Source organism: Trachurus trachurus, assembly GCF_905171665.1.
Source record: "Trachurus trachurus genome assembly, chromosome: 6".
In the NCBI taxonomy this organism is placed as follows: Eukaryota; Metazoa; Chordata; class Actinopteri; order Carangiformes; family Carangidae; genus Trachurus; species Trachurus trachurus.
In genome coordinates this window covers 32,364,717-32,378,823 of record NC_139897.1, presented here as the reverse complement: position 1 = coordinate 32,378,823, position 14,107 = coordinate 32,364,717, and the positions used below count along the sequence as shown (strand labels likewise).

Genomic DNA, 14,107 nt, shown 5'->3' with positions numbered 1-14,107 from the left:
TTTGATCCAACTGACCCGATCTGTTCCCTCCCTCCATCTTTCTTTCCTTCCATCTTCCCTTCCTTCTTTCTTTCTTTCTTTCTTTCTTTCTTTCTTTCTTTCTTTCTTTCTTTCTTTCTTTCTTTCTTTCTTTCTTTCTTTCTTTCTTTCGTTCCTTCCTTCCCTTTGTCCTTACTTCCTTCCTCTTTTGATCCAGTTGACCTGATCTGTTCCCTCCCTTCTTTCCCTTATCCTTTCCTTTTTCTTCCTTCCTTGAATGAATCTGTTCCTTCCCTCCCTCCATCTTTCTTTCCTTCCTTTTTCCCTCCCTTCCTTTCTTCCTTCCTTCCTTCCTTTCATCCTTACTTCTTCCTTCCTTTTTGACCCCAATCTGTTCCCTCCCTCCTTCTATCTTACCTTCCTTTTTCCCTTCTTTCTTTCTTTCTTTCTTTCTTTCTTTCTTTCTTTCTTTCTTTCTTTCTTTCTTTCTTTCTTTCTTTCTTTCTTTCTTTCTTTCTTTCTTTCTTTCTTTCTTTCTTTCTTTCTTTCTTTCCTTCCTTCCTTCCTTCCTTCCTTCCTTCCCTTTGTCCTTACTTCCTTCCTCTTTTGATCCAGTTGACCTGATCTGTTCCCTCCCTTCTTTCCCTTATCCTTTCCTTTTTCTTCCTTCCTTGAATGAATCTGTTCCTTCCCTCCCTCCATCTTTCTTTCCTTCCTTTTTCCCTCCCTTCCTTCCTTTCATCCTTACTTCTTCCTTCCTTTTTGACCCCAATCTGTTCCCTCCCTCCTTCTATCTTACCTTCCTTTTTCCCTTCATTCTTTCCTTCCATCTTTCCCTTTGTCCTTCCTTCCTTCCTTCCTTGACCCAGGAGGGTTTAAAATGCTCATGTTTTCCACTCACTCGTCCTTTCTCCACCAGGTTGGTGATCATGACGATGACGCCGACGTTCTGCTCCCAGATCATCCTCCAGAAATCCTCGGTGCTCGACCTCAGAGGACCCTGAGCGGCGATGTACGACCGCGTCTTTTTAAAACCCTGAGACACAGACAGAGACAGAGATAAAGCATGGTTTCTACAGTTTGTATTAAAATCTGAACACGTTAAAGGGATAGTTCAACATTTTTGGCAAATTGGCCCATTGCCATAACAGGGTATCCGCGGGGTCTTGAAAAGTATTAAAAGGTGATAAATCAATTTTGGGAAAATTAAGACCCTTAAAAAGTATTAAAAAGTCTTTTCACGACTTTATAAAGTCTTAAATTTTGAAGGTATTTTTTTTTTTAATTAGCTGTCCAAGAGTTTGAGTCCTAAAAAACATTGTTAAAGTGTGTGAATCTATTCATTTTATCAAAAAGCAAAGATGAACCAGTTTTTTTTTTTGATAAACTTTTCCTTTGATTTATTATCCCAGCCTATTTTGAATTCTGTTGTATCATAGTGGTCTATATAGTCTTTATCACAAACTAAAACTGTTACGTTAAAAGTGTCACTGATGTAAATGGTTACAGCTTGAAGTGGCGGTGAGGTGTTAAAAATATTGAGATGGTCTTGAAAAAGTCTTAAAAAGGTTTTAAAATTAACTTCAAGATTCCTGTATAAACCCTGCATAATCCCTATAGTCATAGCAGTAGGTTTGTTACCTTTAATCGTCGGTGCAAGCTGTTTTTAGAACGGCGGAGCAGAGCCGTGAGCTGCTCAGAGCTACGCTACGGAGGCTCATTATGGGATTTCTTGGTTTCAAACTCATCAAACTCATCAAATACACAATCCAACAACTCCACAACGCTCTGGTGGACAAGTTGTGAGCTGCACATTCACCACGCTATGAGATAATAACACAACGTTACTAGACAGAGTTGTTTTAGAGGGAAATACAGATAAGAGAGAGACTGATGATGAAAAACTGTCCCTGAAGGCAACGCGCATCAGCTGTTTTGCATGAATTTACTTCTAAAACAACTCTGTCTCCATAGCGTAGCTCTGAGCAGCTCGCGGCTCCTAAAAAAACAAAAAAAACAAATGCCACATCAAATAGAAACTCATCAAGGATAATAACATTTTTAACTGAAAAGTTAAGGGCAAGCTGAAATCCAACGTGTCGTTTTTTTTTTCTTTTTTCTTTTTTTTTTAGTTAAAGGCCAGCTGCTGCACAGGAAAGTCGACGGTGTCACAAGTTCCCAGCAGAGGACGGAGCTGAATGAAGCGGCGTTAATAGTCTGATAACCTTCACATGACTGACAGCCTCAAGCTGAGAGACGCAGACAAAAGTGCTGCGCTGGAGAGGATCCTCGACGAGCTTTCACCAACTTCATAACCTGTACGCCGGCTCTCCAGAGAGGCCGTGACAGCCGCAGGTTTTATTTTTTTTTGTATATATGTATGTGTGTGTGTGTGTGTGTGTGTGTCGCCTCTGCCTTTCACAAAACAACAAGACGCTGGGAATGAGATTTTAATGGCGAGTGACGCACGTTCCTCATGAATACGGTTTAGAAACAGAGAGAGACAAGAGGCAGCGAGGATGAAATAAATAGGAGTTTGAATCGGACGGACTGAATGCTCAGAAAGGAGGAGAGAGAGAGAGAGGGGGGTGATGAAGGGATGAAGGCCTCTATTAGTCCAGTCATTTTATGAGAAAAGGTTAAACAAATTGCAACAGAAGCAAACTCAACTGATTTTGTATCCTCAGCATGTCCTGAGTGAGGGAAAAAAAGCCCAGAAGAATCCCATTAGGGGAAAGTTTAGAAAAACACCCAAACATATCCCATTTATACGCATATAAAATTTTTTTTTCACGTGAATAGGGTAACATTTTTAACCTTTACATATCTCCATGAAAATTACTGAGTTGATTACTTACAATAAGACAAACAAAAAATGTATTACAAGTTTTTAGAAATTCTTTGTTAACATGAGCAAATTTGCATAAATTCCACTGTTTGATGGCACCGGCATGAAAATTGGAATGAGTTGACTCCATCGGTCAACCGACAAGTTGACCACTTTAAATTCCAAGATGACTGTAAAATCCCCTGATTCGCACAAACTGAAATACGCTGCTATGGCCGGGTTTTGGTTGGTTTTTCAAGACAGCCACATCCTTAGTAGAGCGGGTATGACATGAGCCAACAGTGCATAATCCAATTACGTATGGCTAATTTGCATAGCCTACATACAGCACCTGATCTAAACATTGGGTAGAGCAGGTGAAAATGTCTTGTTCAATATTGTTAACATATTACAGTTAAAAAACGTAAGGAATGGAACCAATTTAGGCTACTCCGTCTCTATCATAGACTGTAAATGGTCTTTATTAATGAGCATTAATAGAGACCATTTACAGTCTATGATAGAGACGGAGCATGTCATACCTGCTCTACTAAGGATGTGGCTGTCTTGAAAAATTGCAGTCATCTTGAAATTTAAAGTGGTCAACTTGTCGGTTGACCGATGGAGTCAACTCATTCCAGTTTTCATGCCGGTACCACCACAGCAACTTCATATATGTGCCATCAAAACGGTGGAATTTATGCAAATTTATGCAAATTTGCTCATGTTAACAAAGAATTTCTAAAAACTTGTAATACATTTTTTGTTTGTCTTAATGTAAGTAATCAACTCAGTAATTTTCATGGAGATATCTAAAGGTTAAAAATTTTACCCTATTCACGTGAAAAAAATGTTTAATATGCGTATAAATGGGATATGTTTGGGTGTTTTTCGAAACTTTCCCCTAATGGGATTCTTCCGGGCTTTTTTTCCCTCACTCAGGACATGTTGAGGATACAAAATCAGTTGAGTTTGCTTCTGTTGCAATTTGTTTAACGTTGACCCCTTTTTTGGCCTAAAATTACTGGACTATATGGTTTCTATGGCGATCATCATCATCATCAGAAGAAGTGAAACTGTGACAGTGTGGTTTTGTTGGTCCCTTCTTCTTACGTCCACGTAGTTGGCGTTGATGTAGTCCCCCGTCCGCCCGTCCCCTCGGTCGGCCTGCGAGGACAGACGCACCCGGCTGTGGTCGTCTGGGGAGACACGGAGCGATGGATCGGTCATCGGGTAACCATGGAAACAATAAACATGTAGGCCTGTCATAGAACCTTTAATGGCTTCTGTGTTTATAATCAGTAGCTAATTAATCAATCAGTGCTTCTATCCATCCTTCTCTCTGTCTCACTGGATCTGAGGATGTTTATGTGTGTTTATCTGTGCATGTATACGTTTAACCATATATGTATGTATGTATGTATGTATGTGTATAAATGTATTGTTTGTTGTCTAAAGTCTGTGTGATAATTGAACTAAAATCAATATGTAAATATATAATAAATAATATATAAATTAAGTCCAGGAAGACCGACCCCTTCTGTCATACACACACGTAATTACACACATGCAGTACATACAAACATGAATTCATACATATATGCTTTTACATTCTTACACACATGTATATTTACATCCATATATACACCTTCGTTCTAAGATACATACTTCTATACCGTACTATACTGTACACACATACATACACACACACATACATGCAATTACACACACACTGCTGCATACATACACAAACATATTAACTTACACTCTTACATACATACACACATACACATTTACTGACACACATACATATATACATACATAAGCCATGTTTCCATCCAAAGTGATTTGAATTACTGCGCATTAAAAGAAATTTGAATCGTGTGTGTTTCCATCTACGGACTTTGCCCCCCCCCCCCCCGGACGGACTGACGGTCTGATTTGAACACATCAGCGCGATTTAACGCATATGTTTATTACCCTTCATAACGCGACCTGTCCGTGTGTGTGTGTGTGTGTGAGAGAGAGAGAGACTTTATTAATGATAAACGCTGGATGCGCTGGTTGATAAGTTTGGTTTTTACTGAGGAGGAACTATGAAGAAGTGCAGTAACATCGGTGCGCCACAATTAATTACATGTAGTGAAACCCTGATGTTGTCTTGTGAGTGAACTGCAAACACGGGAGCAGATGGGGTGAAAGTGGCTACGTCACTTAATTCGAATCATCAACCAAAACCCGGCCATAGCAGCGTATTTCAGTTTGTGCGAATCAGGGGATTTTAATTAGAATCACGGCGTTTCCATCATCATTTTCCGATGCGATACATCTCGATGCATCTAAACAGCTGATGGAAACGCACCTATAGACTTACACACAAGCATAAACACATACCTACACACATGTACTTTCTTACACACACATACATACTTACACACCTACTTACAAGCATATAAACATACACACGTACTTACATAGACACATACATGCACGCACGTACTTATATACATACATACGTACTTACATGCATAAACACCTACTTACACACATACGTGGACACATACATACACACATACAGTACTTAAGCCCTATTCACACAGTGTTAGAGAATAATTTCACCTCCCTATAGATAGTTTGTGTAGTTAATGGTCAATCCCTCTGTGTCATAGTGACTTTCTGTTAGATTACTGTTGGGATCAGTTATCTGCCCTGTTTTCTCTCTGAGGAACAGGCCAAGGCCATGGTCCCTCTTTGGCGTCTTCAATCTCACTCTCTGGCTACTTACAGACACAGCTGTAGAGTTAGATGATAACGCTTTCCGTCACTGGATGACACTTTGTATTTCCTAGCTGGTATGAATCCTTATCTTCATGTTTATTCACTATAGCAAACTGAATGTTAACTTAACACCAATCTCCCCTTTGCTGTCTCGGCCCACCTTTCTAGTATAAGAATCTGAGCTTCACTGTTTGACCCTTAGAATTGAGGTGGATTCATGCACTTATGTTGTGATGACGAATCTTCTGTTCTCCTCGGCCGAGCCTAAATAAACTCCTTCAGCATAAGACATACAGGACTCTGGTACTTCTTCTTCTTCTTCATCGGCATCACCACACATTCCTCCCTAACACACAGGATCAGTTTATTACCTGGGGACCTCTGGTAATCTGTAATAACTGTGGAGGATGTCTGTGATCTTGATCCCGTGTGAATGCGCCATCTCTGTAATTTGTAAAGTAAACACGAACACAGAAGTCCAGTGATGATAATAGTCCTGTGTGAATCTGCATCTCAGTGACTGGGGGGTATTTGTTGCCTTTTTCTACTTCGTTCCAGGTTGAAACATGGAGGCTGTGGTTGAGATTATGATGAGCTGCAGTTTTGACACTGTTTTAGGTGAAAATACAGTCTGGTCTTGGTAGCCTACTCATTATGGAGACTCATTGGAAGAAACATCAAGCTCAGATCCATAAAAAGAGTGAAATGTCCACCGTATTTGCCTTAATGTCAGTAAATTCGAGTAAAATACAGTTTTCACTGCAAGAAACACAGACGTGGGGGGTCATTTACAGATTACCAGACGTCCCCTGGTAATAGTAATCCTGTGTAAATAGGGCTTTAAACACATACATCTATACATGTACTTAGACTCACACAAACATACTTACACACACACGCTTGTAATGCTATCGTTGTGAGGACACTCATTGACATACTGGGCCCTAGTTTGCTGGCGCAGTGCAGGTGGCGCAAGGTAGCGCAGCCAGTCTAATGCAAGTTTCGACCAGCGCAGCCGAGCGCAAAGTCAGATTGGAAGATTGGCAGATCGCGCTGCGCTGAGATAGGCGTGGCCGCGCAGCAGGGGGAGGCGTCACAGATTCAGCTTGGTGCAGTGGAAGTTTCGTCCGAAAATGTCCCGCCGAAGTTGCGCTGAAAGCTCGCCACCTCCAACCAGGTCTACTCTCAGCGCAGGGCGGAGCGCAGCAGGTGCAGTGCAAGTTTGGCTGACTGACCTGCAGTGCACACACGTCACCAAGACCTCACAGGCAGATCTCCACAGTTCCAGACACATTTCAATGCAATAAATATCCACAATAACCACTATTTAATGCAACTAACGGAATCAACACGTGAATTTATATCTATATAGATTGTCCCGTCACATCTGACGTCAGATCAAAGCAGAGATCAAAGGCTGTCGCGCGTAAAGGAAACTCCACCTGAATTAACACAGCAGGGACGAACTGGCACTGAAAAGCAGCTGTGGATGTCCCAAGCAGGACTGAGGGTGGATGACTGCATGTCGCTGCCGTGTTGAGATACCACTCTGCCCTTGTGATGATTGCTGTATTTATTTATTTACTTATTAATTCATAACCGCGTGCGACCGCATCACGCAGCCGTAATGAAAAACAAAACACAAATCATTATCTCTCTTAGTCCACAACAGCCTCGGTATCAGATAGTCAGTATATAGCCGTATACTCAGCATCTCTATCACAGAAAAAGAGAAAAAAAGAGACGGACAGAGAGAGAGAGAGAGGAGGACAGAGAGAGAGAGAGAGAGAGAGAGAGAGGGAGAGAGAGAGAGCTTGTCCTTTACGCTGATTTCATCCGCATGGTGTTTATGTTTATGTTGTGATTAGTGTAGCCTACACCTCTCATCTTATACACAGGGTTTGAATAAATGTGAGTTTCTTTATTAGTTTATTAGTTGTTGTTTCTTAGATTGCGTAGGGGTTCTCAGTGTATCAGATCAATCCTGGTTAAGTATATTAGTAAACTCATTGTTGGTCACTCTGAGCTCGGACCTCCGGGGAAACAGCTGTTTCCTCCGGGGAGAGGTTCGGCCTCTGGCGTCGCTGTTTCCTCCGTCCATGTCAAAGTATAAAATGACAAACTTGCAGCGCGCATCACCCGCCGCGCAGTTAAAGGTGAGGAGAGGAGCTCCTTTGATTGGTGAAGATCTGACTCGGCTGTGTCAAACCCACTCCACGCCTTTCTCTCCTCCTCCTGTCTCCCTTCCGCCCTCTCTCCTCCCTCTTTGCCGTTTGCGCCGGTGGGAGGGACGAGGGGAGGGATTGCGCTGGCGTAAGTCTGACTGCGCGGCCCACCAAACTTGCGAAATGGACCTGGGCCACACCCCGTTGGCGTGGCGAAGCTGCGCTGACGTTAGACTTCACCTGGTCGACGAAACTAGGGCCCACTGTGTTCCCTAGCCCCTTACCCTAACCTTAACCATTAACTCTTAACCTAATTTAAACCTAATAATAACCTAAAGTCTTAACCCTCAAACAGCCCTTGGAAAAAATGAGGACCGGCCAAAATGTCCTCACTTGCTAAAAATGTCCTCACTCTGCTGGTTAAATACTCTCGGCGGTCCTCACAACGTACTAAATACAAGAACATACACACACTTAGACACTTACACACATAGACACATACATACTTACTTACACACACACATTTACATATGTACATACATACGTCCATACACACATACATAAACACATAATTACATGCATACATACTTACACACATACACAGGGCCGTTGTATAGGGGAGAAAGGTGATGATAATTCTAGGGGCCCAGCGCCCAGTGGGGCCCATAAAAAACCCCAGTAGTCTAATGTTTGTATTACTGAATTATTCTGCATAAGACCCTGACTAATACTCATAGTAATACTGCATTAGCATTGAAAACAAAGTAGGCTAAATAAGAAATGATAATACATACGTAGTCTATGAAAAAAAGTGGAAAAGTCAGGGGGTAGGGGCCCACTTTAGTATACTTTCAGGGGGCCCAGAATTCCTAGCAACGGCCCTGCACATACATACACGTACACATACTTTCAGACATATATAGGCTACTTGCATACATACACACACTAATATCTATACTCACAGGCCAGGATGTTGCTGTATCTGTTCTTAGTCTTGTTGTCAGGGTGATTGGAGCTGTCGGTGGTCATCCCTACGTCCACCGTGCACGCCTGCACCTCCTGAACACACACACACAATAAAACAAGTTTGAAGACTTAAACAACTGGTTTTCTATTAATCATCAAACTTCTGATCATGTATTATGATTATGGTCATGTAGGGGAGACCGGGGACAGTAGCAACAGGGGATGGTTGCAACATGTCATTTTTCTTTGTTGAATTCAAAAGATGCTCCAGGATTTATTGCAAAAAAACTGTTTTTGAGGTATGAATGTATTTTTTTCCTGAGCTTTGTTTTTGTTAAAACTGTTGTCACTCTTTTTGTGATTATGCTCAAATGTATATGGTTTAAAGGAGTGATATGTTAACTTTAAGATGATATGATTAGCATGTATCAAGAGTAGGCCTACTTTGTTTAGCTAGCACATGGGGTTTAATCATGGCTGACCGGACAGGGACGTTGCAACTGTCCCCGTGCAATATATGAATATAAAAACAGACCACAAAACAGTATTTTGACATTGACATTTTTTTTTACTGTTGTATTGCTAATATTAAAATGATGAGAGAATAAATGACAATGGCAATATAAAAGTTATTCCTTCACAAATTGTTCCATTCATCCTGTCACTGAAAGTCTTTTTTTTTCAATTTGAATATTTGACATCTGCACATACAATAAAGCCTCCTAATCTAGACAAATCTATACTGTAATTGCCATCTGATCAAAGCTGATGAATAAATAACACTATAGAACTTACAGTTTTGATAATAATCCTTTTACTAGACATGAAGTATATTGTATTTGTAACATGTTGCAACTGTCCCCGGGCCCGGGGTCAGTTGCAAAGTCTGACTCCTTACACTCAAATGCAAACTGTGAAGAATGTGGATGCTGTAATCATCTATTAATTGTGTTGACTATTAACAGACAAATGTAAGTTTATTGTATAAAAATTTGGTTTTTCTAATCCAAACCGTCTCTGAGTAAGAGAGCCAAATGCAAAAAGTGTTGCAACTGTCCCCGGTCTCCCCTACGCCTTAGATTTAGCAGTGTTTCTATGACGACAGCCATGCTTTGTACATCCACATAGACAAACGAACGACGACACACGCTACAGGACGAGATGGTAGCTCGGCTACGTCGTGTAGCGGCGGAGAGCGTCTTACCTCGTAGCTCTCCTTCAGTATCTAATGATGCAGATGAGGAAGCAGCAGGCAGCCACCACGTTTCCGTGACAACACAGTCAACCATAGAGGTACACAAAAACACAAATTACAAGACAACACACGTATAAACACAAAATCATCTCACAGCACAGTTCATGCTGCTGCTGATCGACACGAAGGAGAAACCAACCCGAGTTTAAGAGGCTTCCTCTAATAATAATGGATTTCATTGCTTTGGTATATTATTTTGTAAAGGTGTCTCATCATCATCATCAGGATTGGTTTTGGCCCCTCCAGGCCTCCGTAGCCTGGTTGTCTTGGTGTTGGTTTTTCCTTCCGAGGCCGTTCAAGAACAAAACAACGACACAGAGCTTTGATTTATTAAATGACTGAAGCTTGACACAGAAAAGATGAAGCTGGGACACAACACCCAACACAACTGATTAGAATTATTATTATTATCATTATAGAAGTAATCTCCTTGTTGTTTATAGGCTACTTCCGGGTAGAAAACGAGCACGTAATTTGAATGAGAACAGTAGTAACGAGAGTTCATCATGTTTTTTACGCCCTATCACAGTTTAGACAAATCTGAAATTATTGAAGAAACATTACTAATTCTGTGTGTGTGTTTTGTGTTGCTATGTGTGGTATTTATTCAGTTTTGGTGAATCACAGTGTCTAGAAAGCATCAGTGGCTCAGCGGACAGGGACAGCTAACGGTAGCTAAGCTAACGACGGTAACAAAGCTAACGGCGGTAGCTAAGCTAACACCAGGACGTCAGCTGTTAAAACCCTCCCGTTGTGGGACACGACATGAAACTACTCCAGTTAGCCCGTCATCATGGGCGGCGTGTAATGGAGGCTAGGGAAGGCTAAGCCCAAATGTTATGCTGGAAAATTGTGAAATTACCTCTCTCTGGAAAATTATGGCAACCATATATAATAATGAGGTTGTCCCTGCAGCTGCTGCCCGTTCGTCACTATGTTGACGAGTAGGGAATGCAGGTAAGACAATGTTTAATCATTAATTTGAAAGGAAACTATTTAAGTCTGGTCACTTTTCCGCTGTTTTGTTAACCCTCTGCCTGGCCATGTGCATTTGTTCACAATGAAGCCAGCGAAAAATCAATACACGGAGCGGTGGATAATGTTGTATAACATACAGGCCACGATGTTACGACGTGTACATTTGTGTAGTCTTAACTGTCATAAACAAAAGATTGCAGGTTTTGTCACGGTGCACAAAGTTTGGGCTACATCGTCTGATAGATGAGTTATTACACTCATTTTAAGACCCATAATGGGCTCAAAATCAATTTTCTTTTCTGAATACCTTTAAACAGGTAGCGATTAGCTCTGCCAATTTACTATAACCATGACTAATTATAAAAACATGCAGACAGAAATAGTAATGTTTGTCCAGTCATTGGTTTTATAGACTTTACAAACATCAGATTAGTCTAAACAGTGATAAAGTGACATGAAAAATGAGATATATATAGCAAAACTCTTGTCTGTCGCTATTGTTCTCATGCTGGTTTTCTACCCGGAAGTAGTTGTAAACAACAAGGAGATTTGTTCTATTATCATGAAAAGAGTCGTGTGGTGTTGGGGCCTGGCAGCAAACCAGTAAATGTGACGTGCATACATGATGTCCATACACACATACACAGTACAGATATGGCTATCGGACTAATCATTCCTGTGTTTTTACCTCAAACTCTCGCTGGAAACCCTGAGAGTCGTGAAGTTCGGCCACGTGTTTGACGAAGTCTCGAACAGGAAAAGACGTCTCCTCGTCTACAAGACAAGACGGGACGTGTTAGTGGACACTGAGGACACTCGTTTTTCAATGTAACTCTGCTCTTATTCAGTTGTGTTGAACTGTGAGCATGAAATTAAACAAACTCAACTGAAAATCGACACTTTAATGGACTAAAAACGTTGTGTTTCTTTTACTTATTTGAAACTCTGTCCTCAAGAGTGATTTAAAAACCATGACTCATCATTTATTAAAGCAGATATCAGTGGAATGTTTTTGTTAATATAAGTCCTAAATAGTCCTATTTTCCGTCAGCAATCACTTACATGAAGTATTTCAGCCTAAACACGAGTCTCTCCGTCACTCTGCTCTGCTGTAACCCGAGGAGAAAATTTTCTTTGTGGGATACAAGTGTTATCCAATGAGGAGAGAGAACGGCATGAAGGGCTGTGTGTGCAGCCAAGGGATGCGCGTGAATGTGGTGACGTAGCACGAGGACCAATTGATGCCTGACAAGGGCGGGGGCTGCTAACTCATGGTGCGTTCAAAGAAACTCGTACTTTGTGTTTTTCCTTCCTGTGAAGTCATACCAGTTCGATCTGGTACGAGTTCACGGGTCGGAAGTTACGAGTGGCCGTTATAGGGAACTTTCACAGACAACAGGACGGTAAAAACACGAGCTACGGGTTACCTGGAACGCTACCAAGTCGTAGTTGTGACTTGAAGCTGTAACTTACGGTTTCAAAAGCCTGCCTTGAACGCAGCATTAGCCGAAACGGCCGTGCCGCTGTTATCTGCTTTAAGTCAGAATTAAACACATTACACAGCGCTTGTTAAATGAGAAATGTATAACTGTAGAGCTCCAGGTGTTTTGTGCTGGTTAGTTACCAGATGTTAGTGCAGCTGTGGACGGAGCAGCGATGACTCTGGGTGAAGAGCTGTCGTCGATGTAGAAGTGAGCCGTCTGAAAACACGTCCTGCAGGGAAAACACACATTTATCTATTAACACAAATCATCACCATCATCATCATAATAACAAAAACACGACAATCCCACTTCACATGAGGCAGAAAACCTCAGTGGAGATTTTCATGACTTTATTTCTAATTGATTATTTCACTGGTTGATTCTACTTGTTGTTTCTCTTCACCCCAGATTTCACAACTGTCTTACTTACTTTTAATGACTATTCTTTTCTTTCACATTTTTTCTTTTGTGTCTAATTAAAATCTGAGTCATGCAAAATTTTTACATTTTTACGTAAAGCAGGGGAGACCGGGGACAGTTGCAACACTTTTTGCATTTGGCTCTCTTACTCAGAGACGGTTTGGATTAGACAAACCAAATTTGTATACAATAAATTTACATTTGTCTGTTAATAGTCAACACAATTAAAAGATGATTACAGAATCCACATTCTTCACAATTTGCATTTGAGTGTAAGAAGTCAGATGTTGTAACTGACCCCCGGGCCCGGACCCCGGGGATGGTTGCAAAATGTTACAAATACAATAAATTTAATGTCTAGTAAAAGGATTATTGTCAAAAATGTAAGTTCTATAGTGTTATTTATTCATCAGCTTTGATCAGATGGCAATTACAGTATAGATTTGTCTAGATGAGGAGGAATTACTGCATGTGCAGATGTCAAATATTCAAATTGAAAAAAAAAGACTTTCAGTGACATAGGATGAATGGAACCATTTGTGAGGGAATAACTTTTATATTGTCATTGTCATTTATTCTCTCATCATTTTAATATTAACAATACAACAGTAAAAAAAAATGAATGTCAAAATACTGTTTTGCTCAAGAAAAAAATACTTTCATACCTCAAAAACTGTTTTTTTTGCAATAAAACCTGGAGCATCTTTTGAATTCAACTGATTTTTCTCTGCAAGGGGAATGGGAATCCAACTACGCACGTGCAGTGTGAGTATCATCACTATAGCTTGTTCATGATTGGAGAAAAATGACATGTTGCAACCATCCCCTGTTGCTACTGTCCCCGGTCTCCCCCACTTAGAGCTGAAAAGTGCTCCATAAATAACGTTTATTAATATTAATGTAACACAATTCAATAGAAAAACAGACCCATCATCAACGGAGGAGATTTTAGTAAAGATGGGTTTTGTTGGGCCTGAAGACAACAGTGTGTGTGTGTTTGTGTGTGTGTGTTTGTGTGTTTGTGTGTGTGAGGAGGTTGTGATTGTGAAGATGCTTTTGTTTTGCTGCGACGCCGTTTCATCCCAGATTCTGGACGACATGACGTAATCTCCCGGGAACACAGGGAGGACGATGTTCGCTTTAATCCCGACACGTTTTTAAACGGATCAGATCGAACTGTGATGAACCTGCGTTGTCTCGGCCAGAAATGGGCATCAGGGATTATCACACACACACACACACACACACACACACA

At 41.0% G+C, this 14,107-nt stretch overlaps 1 protein-coding gene across 1 annotated transcript in view; it reads right to left on the bottom strand.

Moving 5' to 3' along the window:
* Positions 1-14,107, bottom strand: part of ptprz1a (protein tyrosine phosphatase receptor type Z1a) — a 113,608-nt gene that overhangs the window by 10,377 nt on the left and 89,124 nt on the right. Inside the window, exons 14-19 of the mRNA XM_083973425.1 lie at positions 12,573-12,661; positions 11,637-11,722; positions 9,920-9,940; positions 8,712-8,808; positions 3,920-4,005; positions 881-1,015 (exon numbers count right to left, since the gene is read on the bottom strand). Of these exons, the coding sequence (XP_083829551.1) occupies positions 881-1,015; positions 3,920-4,005; positions 8,712-8,808; positions 9,920-9,940; positions 11,637-11,722; positions 12,573-12,661 (514 nt within the window). The remainder of the gene's footprint in view (positions 1-880; positions 1,016-3,919; positions 4,006-8,711; positions 8,809-9,919; positions 9,941-11,636; positions 11,723-12,572; positions 12,662-14,107) is intronic.